This window comes from Rattus norvegicus, chromosome 8, assembly GCF_036323735.1.
Source record: "Rattus norvegicus strain BN/NHsdMcwi chromosome 8, GRCr8, whole genome shotgun sequence".
Taxonomy (NCBI): domain Eukaryota; kingdom Metazoa; phylum Chordata; class Mammalia; order Rodentia; family Muridae; genus Rattus; species Rattus norvegicus.
The window spans coordinates 46,502,939-46,515,980 of NC_086026.1; the positions used below are offsets into that span (position 1 = coordinate 46,502,939).

Consider the following 13,042-nt stretch of genomic DNA (forward strand, 5'->3'; position numbering starts at 1 on the left):
ATCTGACAAGAAATCAGGTTTCCTTTAGTCACCTGAGAGGTCCTCAAGGAGAGAGGAATGGATGGGTAGCACTTTAATAGAAGGCTTTAGGATCTCATTTAGTGCTACTCTAGATGCCTTCAATATAGATGCAGAAAAAGAAAAACTAAATGACTTCACAGGAATTCGCTTAATCCTAATCATGACTATTTCACATTGGCAGTTTATACTTGATTCGTCTTTTTAAATTCAAAACAAGAGCCTAGGGTGTAAATTCGAGGTAGCATTACAGTCACAGTATGTTTACACCACCTGTATGGCACCCGGCATCTCACCCCACGTGGCTGGAGTTTCTACTTTTAAATGCATCACCAGAGAAAATTTCCAATTAACCATGCCAGGGAGGCCCTGACAAGTGTGTATGTTCTGTTCATCTCCACAACAACCCAATTCAGCAGAAAGGCCTCCATTTTACAGGTGAAGAAATCACAGCTCAGAACCAATGATCACCAGATCCCTCAGTCTCACTGGCTGTCAGTTAGACCCACATCCTTCTCTGTGAAGGGAAGCATTGGGCCTGATGTGGGCTGTGCAAGCTGACACTCCTGAGATGATCAATGCTCTTCTTGAACCTGGGAGAACTGAAGACAAGATGAGCACACAGACTCCTGGGATAGGTTCTACCTCTGGGTCCTAGGGTGGGACACAGTATCCCTTGCCATGTGCCTCTACTCATGTAAGGAGTCTGTTCCCATGTGTCAGCTTCTATGGCAGTGGGTCTCAACACTACTAGTGCTGCAACTCTTTAATACAGCTCTTCATGCTGTGGTGACCCCAACCATAAAATTTTCATTGCTACTTCATACTTGATATTGCTGTTCTTATAAGTCATAATATGCAAGGTATCTTATATGCAACGTATCTGATATGCTGTCAATGTGAGAGGTTGTGCCTCACAGGCTGAGAAACATTGCTTTGTATAATTTTTTTAAAAGAAAGCCTTTATACAAGGAGGACCTGGAGTAGTCATAATGGCAGAGACACGGAGAAGTGGTAACAAGTGTCAGCAGGCTCAAGGCTTCTTGCCTTAATGACAACAGAGTTTTCTTGCTAAAGGCACAATCTGAAATCACTGTCCCCAGCACATTTCTTACCTCAATTTTCCCCCTTACAATGTCTGTCTGCTTGTACATGTCTGTCCAGGAAGCTAGTCCCTGTAGTCTCTGAAAAAGGCAGAATGCTAAAGGCAGGAATGGTTTCCCTCTTTCGGCCCACAGTCACTTGTATAGAAATAAGTTCAAATCCCCTGTGGGTAACTGTGTGTCTCTCACATAGTGTATGAGAATTGAAATATCATCTGTTTGAGTTGAGAAAAACCAACTCCCACTTCAGATTTAGAGCTGACCAACATTTACTTTCAGGAGAATGAAAAAGCTGGCCAGGCCTGGAGACCCAGATCCCCTCCCTGCCTGGGATAATCCCACCTACAGTAGACTTCAGCTTCACCTAGCAGGTGTTATCAGAAAAATCTGACCTTAAGATTCTGAAATCCACAATATGCACAAACCCTAGAGTTGTTAGGTGGCCGATTTGTGGGATTTCTCCAGGTTATAATCATTCTGGCCTCTTCTCTTCCCTTGGATGCACTCTGTTCTCTCTTGTCTGTTGGTCCTAAAAGGACCAGGGTCAACTCAAGGACTTCTAGGGGAGGAGCTTTTGTTGTGGGAGTGAGCATGGATCAAGAATGTCACCCCATTCTGACTGGGCAACTAATCTCCAGAAAAATCTTCTGCCGGCAAAGAACTGGGTCCTGTGATAGACTACACTGTTTAACAGTGTGATCTGGTTCCTTTCTCCACAAGAAACACTTGGGTGTTGACTATAATTTCTTAACCTTCTTTTCTATGTCACTTCTCAGAAGGGGCACTTTGCTCTAACTCCTCCATGGCACCTATCCTTCATTGTGGCTGGAGGACCCTATGGTGGTGCAGCTCTGAGCTGGGAGTGGGAACACTCAGACTTACCTGGAAAAGTCTATATTCACAGCTGATCTAGATGGGAGGAACAAGTGCTTTTAAAGAAGCATGTGAAAGTATTTCCTGCAGGAGAGACCTCTGTGGATGGAAAGACACACAGGACAGGGAAAAGCCTGTTTATTTGCTGCCATCACATCCTACCAGTTTCTCTATGGGGCGAGGCTTTGCCTCACCTTGGTACCAACAGCATGTCTTAAATGAAGCTTTTGCTGCTCTCTATAGTGGTGCCGATGTCAAAATGTTACTGAGAACCATGCAGAGGCCAGATTCAGGTTGTATTAAAGTAGGCCATAGTTTCAGTGTTTCCTGCAAGGTACCATGGGACAGTAGTAACGCAAGTCTGCATGCACCTCGACAGTTTTCACTAGAGTATTCTAAGTCATTTTATAAAATTTTATAGTGAGTTCATGGAAGAACAGGCACAAACCTAGACATGAACACACACACACACACACACACACACACACACACACACACACACACACACACACACACTTTACTGATATGGTGCATATTCTTTGTACACCAAAAAAGGTGAGCATTAATGAAAATATACTAGTAATTGAATAAATGGAGGAAGGTGTGGGGAAATGGTGGCTTAGAGTTACTTAAAAGGTTATATGCAGCCTCTCCTTTTGTTGGAGGTTATCCTTCAAGTGCAATTGGGGTTCGTTATTTTCTTTTGCCATAGCACACAGGACTAGGGTGGAAAGTAGGGTTTTCAGCAGGTTGGCAAGTACTGTAACACTGAATCCTAAGGCTGGAACACTATTAATGTTCTAGAAAATTACAGGCCAAGCTGGATGAAGACACCTAGCTGACAATGTGGACATCTCAAGACATGTACTGGACAATGACAGAAATGTCTGAAGACTTGAAATGTATGGGAATCACAGAGAGAATGGAAGGCCCCTGAGATTACACTTTACACTAAGGACAGTTTGTTCAGAAAGGGATGACATGAAATTTTGTTTCCTGTTACAGAAGTCAGTTGAATTTATCCAAGGTATTGTATGCCATTGGTAGCATTAACAGGACAAAGCCCATATTGTCTTGAAGTCTTATAAATTATGAGTATGTGTAGCAAGACCCAGGTCTTTACCTAGTAAGTGAGGACGTCAAATACAGTAACAATGTTATAGTGTGGTGGATATCTAGTTACCACTAGCTTCTGTTTTGATACAAATGACTCTTTCTGTGGCATGGTTAGCTCATAATGAATGACTAGAGGACCTATGTTTGAGAATAAACAAACACTACATTGCTTCTGTAACTGCTGAGCTTTAAAGCCCTGGTGGGACAGCAACTGTTTGTGGACATTCTGGATTATTACTTCTGTATTTTTACGTTTTGAGTAACTCAGACTCTGAGTAAATCAGTTCAATTCCATAAATCGGAAATCAGTCACCTGGAAAAAATACTTGTTACAACAGGGACCTAGATTTGTCATGGAAAAAAGGCAGCTTTTACTGGCCCACCTAGGTTCTGGGTTTGCACAGGCTGGCTATCCAAAAGAAATATGTGCTCACAGCTGTAGGCTGCATTCACTATTTTTGCTCTTAGGTTCCTCCCTAAACTGCTTAGATTAAGATAATTTTCTTGCTATCTATCAAAAGAATTCATTATGTGCAGCTGGCCTACAGGAAGATAGTTTCCATTCTGTATTTTATAAAATGTGCATAGTAGATACGGTCATCACTGATACTAGGTGAAGGATCTGCTCTAATATGGAAACTAAGTGATGCTGGAATAACATCCTGAATCCAGAATGACAGAGGGCCCTGTATGGATTCCTGGTAGCCTAACACATTGAGCCTGCACAGCTCAGTAAGGTAAATGTGAATACACATTTCCTGAGATCTTTCTATTTAATTGGAGGTGACCTTGTCCACCTAAGAGAGCACATGCTCTCAAAATACAAAAGCATCCTGCAGGAGCTGTGGTCTTGCCTCACAGGTTAGAGCATCTGCTGCTCTCTCAGAAGAAGCACATGGTTCCTAACAATCATCTACAACAGGGGATGTGATTTCTTCTTTTGGACTATGAGGGAATTTCACCCAGGACAAGCCACAGACATTCAGTAGAGAAAAAGACCCATTGACATAAATGAGCATTCTATGCCTAATCCGCAACAATAACAACACAGCATATGTATGGTCTAGGACAACAGCATTTATCAAAACCTATTTCCCAAGATGATTTTGAAGGTCATTATCTGTGTGGGTATATTGACCGCGTACTGCAAGAAAGCACGAAGCACATGGTTCTCCATTATGATTACTTCTATATTTCTTTGGAATCATTGTCAATTTTTCTGCAGCTCTACAACTATGAGTGTATATTAGTCAATATGTGGTACACAGGATCAATGATGAATGTGTGTTGTAGACTATTATATACTAAGATTAGCAGAACACATGACCGCATGGATAAAGAATGGCAGTTATCACATCATAAAATGTGCATCCAAGAAAAGAACACATTATCCAGCCAATATACGCTATCACACTTAGTACCCCTTGGTGACTTTGAATTCACTGTTTAGGCCAGAAACTCTGGACCATGCAGAATCCATCTCTAGCCGTCAGTTTTAAGAGCACAGGAGGGGACAGAACACTTGAATAAGCAAGATGGTTTCAAGAGTCAAGACTTACAAATCAAATTTTATTCATAAGGAATGCAATTTAAAACAAAAAAGGATTAAAATGAATATTAATATAAATATTTAAAAGTATTTTCAAACGTGAAAAATATTAACAAGAACATATAACTATGAAATAACAAAAAGAAAACTTCATTTAAAATCATAACAAAAATATTTCTAAACAGCATATTCTTAGTGAACATTTTGAAGCACAGTTACATTGCTGATTCTCCTCTAGCAGGCAAAATGGCATTGCAGTCCCCAAGTCTTCTCTCAAGTGGTGTTATCCTAAAAAGAAAAGGAGTAAGACCTCAATCAGTCCGGCTGGCTTAGTGAAAGATAAATTTAGGGTTTCTTAGCAATTAATAAATTAACTGTGAGGGATATTATTCATCCAAAATATGTTGTTACTATTCAGGATGGTAGTCAGCAGGGCACTCCTGAGAAAGCAACCCATACTTCAGGATGCTCCCTTCCTGCTGTGTGTCCCATTCCCACTCTCTTGCACTTTCTGAGACCAGGGAGAGGAAGGCAGTTATTCAGACACTGATTTGTTGGAGACCTGCATGCCAGCTGTCAGGTTTCTGCCTTGTACCACCTCAGCTCTATTGGATGTCACCATTGATGTGTTATCTGATAACATTGCTGGTGTGTCTATAGGCAGGGCAAAGTCTACAGCAACCCTGACAGTAATGTGGGCTGCCCATCTGGGACTCAGACTTAAACCAGTGCAAACCATGAACAGCGCAATGGGAAGAGACCTCATTGGGTTACAGGAAGAAATGTGAAGGCCATGTGTCACCAAGATTAAAGACAATGACAAGGATTAATTTGCCATTTGCACTCAGTAATTATCACTGAAAGGTGCTTCCCAACTTGGAGGTCACATGACCAAAAAATGTCATTTATCACAGGACCAAAACTTGTTCAAAGTGCTACATAGCATCCATTCTATCACTGGGGCAGGAAATATTATGATATCAATTGTCTGTCACCATTTCTAGACTGCAGCTTCAAAAAGAGCAGCAAAGCATACTTGTTAATCATTCAGTTTCTGAAAAGTGCTGGACTTCCGTGAATACTTGTGCATAGACAGAGCAATGAACAGTTCAATTGCATGAGGTGGTTGGCTTGTTGGGAGTGTAAATTAGTAAGGTGGTAGGGGAAAGCAAACAGGTATGAAATTAGCAAATGGAATGAGATGTTGTTAAGCTGACACAGCTGCTTGTCCCTACCAGATGTTGCTGGGTCTGGAGGTTGCTCTTCTTCTCCTGTTCATCCTTATCGTTCTTGTGCAAGTCAACCAAATATTTCTGTACCAGCGGTGCACAATCTAGATGTTCTGCTTTGCTCGCCTTCTTGAATGGGAACAACTTCTTCTGCACACATATCTTGTCCATATGGATCCGGCTGGGCAGGTAGCTGGAAACACACTCTGCATAGTTAGATCCTGCAGCTTCTTCCTCCCATTTCTACCCACAAACTTGCCCTGGACCCAGATACCAGTGAAAACTTCATATAGTACCTCTCTATGCACACAAGGCTGCTGCACAAACATCAAGCAGCCAATTCAGGGAAGAATAAATTGATTCTGTGACCCAAGTACCGATAAGTACCCAAGTACCATGTCTCTCCAAAACAACAGGGGATCTACATCTATCCATGGAAAGAAAAGGCATGGGGGCAACATTAATAAATAGTGGGCAAATACCCTCAAAGGAGGTCAGTAGAATTAAGGGAAGGTCATGTTATCCAGTTGGTCCACACATTGAGTTTTGTTAAACCTGGTGTGACCCCAGAGGCCCAGTTCAGCCTATTAGCCATTTGGTGAGCTGAATCAGTACTGGTCTACCTAGATCCTTCTGAAGATGCCTAGACACTCTGGGTATGAGTAACAGTCTCCTGTGGACCTAAAAACTGAGTCCAAAAGACCCAGGACACAGTGATGTTTAAAGAGCACAAGACATGAAACAGAGCTGCAGACCTCCAATCAGAACAAAGGAAGGCAGGTGTGGGCAAAACACAGTTAATGGCCTTTCTGACAAGTGCTCACCGATAGAAGTTAATCTCCTTCTGGAGCTCCTGAAATTTCTCACAATGCTCGATGTTCCTCATCTCTAAGTTGTGCAGTAATGACATGACCTCCCTTTCCTTTATCATCAATTTTTCATAAAATGGATTTGACCTGATGTAGCGGCTGGACCTAGGAGAGTAAAACCCAATGAACATCTGCGTTTAGGAATATATGAACTCAGGCTGGGTCTTCTAGTACCCCAGTCCTGGGAGGACAATTTCTGAGTTCTACATATTGGGAGCTTCTTCAGCTTCAGAAACCTGTTATTCTGGGCCCAGGACCCCATAAGCTCGGCATCGAGATAAAGGGTTCCCAGGTTCCCTTTCTTCACTAAGAAGGGCTGGATCTGCTGTCAAGCTAGTTATGCTAACAAGGGCCTAGGCCACAGCTCTCCCACATCCAGGACCTAGAAAACTGTGATTTCAATTTTCCTGTTTTGACAATAGGAATTCTACATCCTGAATAATTAATATTGTAGAGACACACAATTCACACAATTATGGAGTTGAGACCATAAATCGCCACAAAATTATAATCTGCCCAAATGGCACAAATATACAGACAAAAGTGACCACATTGGCAAAGCAGTTTGCAGTTGAAAGAGGGACTCCCAAAACAAAGCACTCACATCACCATGAAATTGTTATACATGAATATACTCAGGAAAAAACATAGACCCCTAGATTCCAAGTGTGGGGGGAAATATAAACATATAAAAATTGCGCATATGCATGTAGGTGTGTACACACAGAGACACAGAAACTGGGACACAGCCACAGGAAAAGAAAAGTAAACAGTAAGAGAATGAAAAAGGGAGCGAAATATGCAAAAGGAGAACACAATCAGAATCAGAAAAAATGCATGCCACATTATTGGCTCAGAGGTAAACAAAAAAGAAGGAAAAGCCCTGTGTCTCTGGCCATCTAGTCAAACATTGAGATGAACAATTTGGGATCTGTCACCTCAGGGTACTGCAACAAGAGTCCAGCACTCAGTCACCTTCCTAGCACACACCCAAACTCACAGCACCTAGAACCTTGCAAAGCTACCACCTGTCAAGGGCTTTCCAAATGCACACTGGGAACTCATGCTCCAGTAACGTTATCCCTGAATCCTCACTAAGGCCACAAGTTCAAATTTTCAGCTGGAGGCAGCAGATGAGACCATTTCCCATCTCACTCCTGACCAAGGGTCAGGTTCTGAATCTCCTCTATATCAGAAATGAGGTTTAGGACAAGTTCTTTGGGAGGCACAGCTTTCTAGACCCAACACCTTAATAGAATAAGATGGAGATGACATTGCAGGTCCATGAGTGACACAAGGCAGTTTGGAGCAATGCATACCTGTTGTTCCTGTATCTCTCTGTCACGTAAGTCAGGAGATCTCTTAGCTCATTTCTCTCTTCAGTAGCTGACTGCAGCTGTCTAATCAGTCTCTGCTCTTCTGTGTTCTCCGTGTTGGCCTCCTTGTTGATTACCACAGGGCCAGGGGATGATGTCAGTCTCCCATCCTCTGTAGGTAGAAGAACACAAGTGAACATTTTTGGGGAAACTGATGAGTGTGCATAGACCATGGCAAGCCCCAAACAGGAGGAGAACATGTGTAGAACACAGTATCACCACAAAGAGTTTGTTGTTGCCTAAGAGACCTCCTCAGTGGAAGTCAACTCTCCCAGCACTCTATAGAGACCAAGAGATGTCAGATGCCGGGTGTTCCCTATGCCTGCTGACCCATGCTCCATGTACCGCAGAGATGGCTTCTACGGGATTGTTATCAACTTAACAGGGTACAACTTTCTTTCAGGACCCTCACCGCTGTACTTTCAGAAGTCAGATGATAAATTCAACTCCAAAAGATTTGAGTGATTGAAGATACTCAGATGTCCTGCACTGATACTCTAGGCCACACCATTTGGAATTTAAAAGCATTGCGGGGGATGTCATGGTCAACGGACTTATCAATTCCCCTAACTGAAACACCAAATGCCACACAAGTGCCAATTGGATACAGGCTGAATCTTGGTCTACCTGCTACAAATAGTTTTTGTACTGTAAAAAAATGTTTGTAACACACAAACTCTAATTTATAATGCTAAGGATGTCCCATCTCTGCCAATTAGAAAAAGTCAGAGGAGTTCTGAGAACATAAGGCCAGAAGCATAATTCTCTCCCTGATAGGAAAGACAGAGATCTACTTTATTTAAAGAAGCAATGAGAGTGAAGTAGATTGATGCCCTGTCTAAATTCAATAAAGTTGGACACTCAGTGTCTCCTGATCGGTTATTATATCAATGTAACGTATCATATGCATGTTAAAAGTGAAGGCCAGAAGTTCACAGAATAATAGCATTGGCCTTACCATATCCTCCCTTTGGGGATGGGCAAACTAATGTTCTGAAATCCTTGACTTTTAGGAATTGTGATCTTCATGGAAATTCAATTCCTTTGCAGATACTCCAGTTGTTCTGGCCTATTGCTAGACAGGTCAGCATAAGCCTATTCTCCCTCTGACAGAAAGCTCAGCATACAATTCACAGAACTTACTCAGCATTAACCAGGCCAGCTTTCGTTGTCCATCTTTTATTTTTGATGAAAGGCGAGATTCCCTCACTCCAGTCTGTCCAAAATCGGCATTCACTCTCCCAAAATTCTTGCGAAGCCGGGAAAACATGTCTTCCTGTGTATCTGCCAGGCAGGGACTGAGAAAAAGTGGGGCACTGGTGGTTTCTACAACACTGGTGACATCACAGAGGATGCCAAGAACTCTCTAGGACACAATAGAATGTCCAAGAAGGGACCGCTGATGTCATGGTGAACAGACATTGCCTCCCTGCTAATAATCTCCCTGTACAGTGCATAAGCTGAGGTGCCCTTTCCTGGAGACCTTCCCAGGGCATAGCCACTGAGCAACTCCTGCTTGTAAGACCAAATTTTCTTCAAGGCTTGATTATAAAAACCTGAGTAATTCCTATGCATTTTAATGAATTTTTCCCTCTAAATGCTGCCCAAAAATATCTCATCTTAAGTCAAATTATCCTTACTCATCAATATCAGCCATTAAAACTTCCTGAGAAATAATAGCAGTTTGAATAAGCAGTCAGAAGGTTCTCCTGTCTCCTTATGTACACGTGCTTGAAATCACATCAAGAAATAGCCTGTAGGTTAGGTTGCGACATGGGTGTGTGTTATGGGAACACTCCTGAAGCCTTGTCCTTAGCTTAGCATTCGACAGTTGCCACAAAATTCCTTAGGAGAAAGAGTTGAAATCATTATCTTGTTAGGAACAGTGTGGAGTCCAATTGCCAAAGGAAAGTGAAATGTAGGAGCCACCAATGGAGGCACCCTCATGCTGCTTGGGGGTTCTCCTCTTTTTACTAATGTCACCAAAGGAGCATTGCTCACAGGCCTCTGTAAGCTCTACCATGAGATTCTGTCTGACAGTTTGTGTCTTAGGCCTTTCACAGGGCATGCACTATCTTCTCTAAATTTAACCCCATTCTTCTAGTTTTGAGACCCAACAGGTGATTATCTCTTAACCCCTATGCCCTGTTTTGGTCCATATCACTTCCCTATCATGTCTATTCTGAAGCTCCAGCTTCAGCTTTCCTCACCCTATGTTCCTCTGTAAGCCTGGAGTTCTGCCCACATACTTTCTGCAGCATATCTTGGCCTTCAGATCTTTATTCTGTGCAATCGGCAGTTAGACAACACCTAAGAGATCTCTCAGTTTGTGTTGAGCTGGTGAGAAGGACAAACTTCTACAAAATAACAAACTTGATGATGGACCGTAGAAATGACAAGACAGTAATCCTGCCAGCACTTAGCTCTCTGCCAGTAAAGAACTAACAATTGAAAGTTGACACACCTTAGTACAAAGGGAGCTCACCTCATCATTTCCCCTTTTACACCAAAAAAAAAAAAAAAATAACTTTATCTTTAACACTGATCAGCTAGATAAAATTAGAAAATTTATAGGATGCATCAGATAAGAATGACTGTCACAACATTTAGTCCATTTGTATTTGGCAAAATTGGAGAAGGTACTTCATGAACTAAATTATATTAGTGTAAAATTTTGTACCTGAATCATTTTCTCTCACTTTTTAAGCTTTTGTATTCTCTATTTATCATAGCTTGCACTTATTAGGCAAAACAACACTCCTGAAATGAAAAACAATTTTCTTAATTTTAAATAATTTAAGGGTTTATGTCCTTCATCTTTATAATTTTACACCTCTTTTGTGGACATATTGCCATTTTTTTTTCTTTTTTCAACTTCCACAAGTAGATTATTTTTTCTCTGATATGGAGAAGGATGCAAGGGTGGACTTCAGATATGAGGTGATGGTGGATATCAACAGAGTTGAGCTGCATGATGCGAAATTCACAGAGAACAAAAAAGGAGTTTAAAAAAACTAAAATGAGCACAGTGGGGATGAAGAAATGAATGCTTAGCATGGAAATGTTTGGCAGTGGACTCTGCATTTGTGGCGTGGGCTGGGTTTGGGTGGGGTTCTGGAGTAGTCAGAATGTTGTCTGTTCTGGTCCTTCCAGGGAAACTCGTCCCTCATCTCTCATCCCTCCTCTGCCTCCACCTCCACCTCCAACTGCCATAACTGCCTCCTACTACAGCAGCAGCTTCTGGGCATCTGCCTTTCTGCTCAAGCAGAAGTGCTCGGGGGTGATACAAGCTTTGAAAAGTCCAATGGAGCAGTCAGGCCATGCACACTCTGTTGACAAACACTTAGGGGCTCAGGATTTATGGTGCCAGAGCGGTTGTGGCGGGCATTTTGATGCTGCAGTGGGTTGTCTGTCGAGCCCCTCATTCTGGACCTCCCATGTCCACCCTGGTCCTGTCAGGTACCTAGTTGTCACATTCCTGTGTGACGGTGAACTCGTTTTTTTTTCTGAGTCTCACGACAAGAAAAGATTAAGAGTAAACTCTCTAATCATCTCCATCTGAGACCTGAGGAGGAGAAATGTTGCCTGAAGAAACAGGAAATTCAGAGCTAATAGCTTCCAATTCTAAAGAAATGACAGAAATTGTTGGCTACCGTGACAGACAGTCAGCAAATTTTTCCATGTCATTGTGTCATCCACCCTCAGTTGAACAGGTCAGGGGCTCTGACAACAATCCTTTGAAGTAGGTCACTTGAAGGACTATCCTCTTTTTTTTCTCCAAAGCCTGGGACAATTGACTTCCCCATCATCCACTTCTCCACAGTCTGGACAACTTTCTGGCAGCAGTGGAGGTAAGTGTGTGTTATTTCACCCCATGGCCACTTGAAGGGAACTCCAGTTAGGGTTCTTTAGTTCCCATCTTCTTCAGACAGACTGGGGACACTCCCAGGAGTTGAGGTCTCTCCCACTGTGAAAAGCCTTTAACTATTTGGACATCAGAAATGGCAGATTCTTCAGATCTCTAAAGGATTTGAGCACCACCTTTTTATGTAAAGTCTATATCAGTGGACAAACTGTGGCTTTTTTTCAAGGGATTTACTTTCTCTGTACCTTTGAATCCATATAAAAGAAGCTAAATGAAGCTCATTTCTGTACCAACTGAACTAGTACCTAACATCAGTAGAACACTGATTATTTATAGTTGGATAGTACTATTTGCATTCCTTAATTATCCATGGCAGTGTACAGTAGTAATTTTATACAATTAGAATTATACACCACATTGTGAATAAGATGCAGATACTTATATCTGAAACAAGATTTCAATCATTTATGCAAATACAATTTTAAATTCGAAATCCATGACATCCTGAAATATTTGAGACTTGGTGTTGCTTTCTAGTACAAAAAGAGATTGAATAACCTATGCTTTTTTATCATTTTAGCCCCTTTCTCCTCCTTCCCAAAACTTCTAGATAGGAGAGAAAAGGGTTGAGGAGGGAAAGAGAAAATAAGTAAGACATCCCTGATTCTAATCTCCTTTACCCTTTCCTCACTGACCATGACCAGTAAAAACTTGGAACCAACCCACTAAATGACAATAAAAATCTATGACCCACTGCAGACAAATAATCAGCTACCCATCCTTCTTTTGAGAATGATGGTGTCATGTTCTCTAAAGTTGTATCCCTATGAGTGTGGGGTGACAACAAGTTATGGGGACCTTACAATAATTGGGATATTTTCCAAATCCTGTGAGATCTTGCAGTTTCATATGCTTCCAAGTCCTGAATGTGGAGGGATTAACTGAAGTCCTGGCTACATTAACAATTGAAAATACAAACACACATTCATACAATTTGAGGAAGGTCACACAATATCTACCTCTTGAAGTTTGCTCAAAACAATT

At 41.8% G+C, this 13,042-nt stretch overlaps 1 protein-coding gene and 1 long non-coding RNA gene across 3 annotated transcripts in view; one reads left to right on the forward strand and one right to left on the reverse strand.

Annotated features, from left to right (window-relative positions):
• The window catches only part of LOC134480024 (uncharacterized), an 86,907-nt gene that overhangs the window by 55,797 nt on the left and 18,068 nt on the right, over window positions 1–13,042 (forward strand). The window lies entirely within an intron of this gene.
• Window positions 4,650–13,042, reverse strand: part of LOC102551050 (disks large homolog 5-like) — a 37,435-nt gene continuing 29,042 nt past the window's right edge. The window contains exons 1-5 of one of the 2 annotated variants that reach the window (XM_039082321.2): window positions 9,277–9,780; window positions 8,077–8,245; window positions 6,713–6,862; window positions 5,895–6,081; window positions 4,650–4,947 (exon numbers count right to left, since the gene is read on the reverse strand). In XM_039082321.2, coding sequence (XP_038938249.2) covers window positions 4,933–4,947; window positions 5,895–6,081; window positions 6,713–6,862; window positions 8,077–8,245; window positions 9,277–9,403 — 648 coding nt within the window. In that variant the 5' untranslated portion in view covers window positions 9,404–9,780 and the 3' untranslated portion in view covers window positions 4,650–4,932. Of the gene's footprint in view, window positions 4,948–5,894; window positions 6,082–6,712; window positions 6,863–8,076; window positions 8,246–9,276; window positions 9,781–13,042 lie in introns of those variants that run through there. The other variant, XM_063266310.1, reaches the window with a different exon arrangement.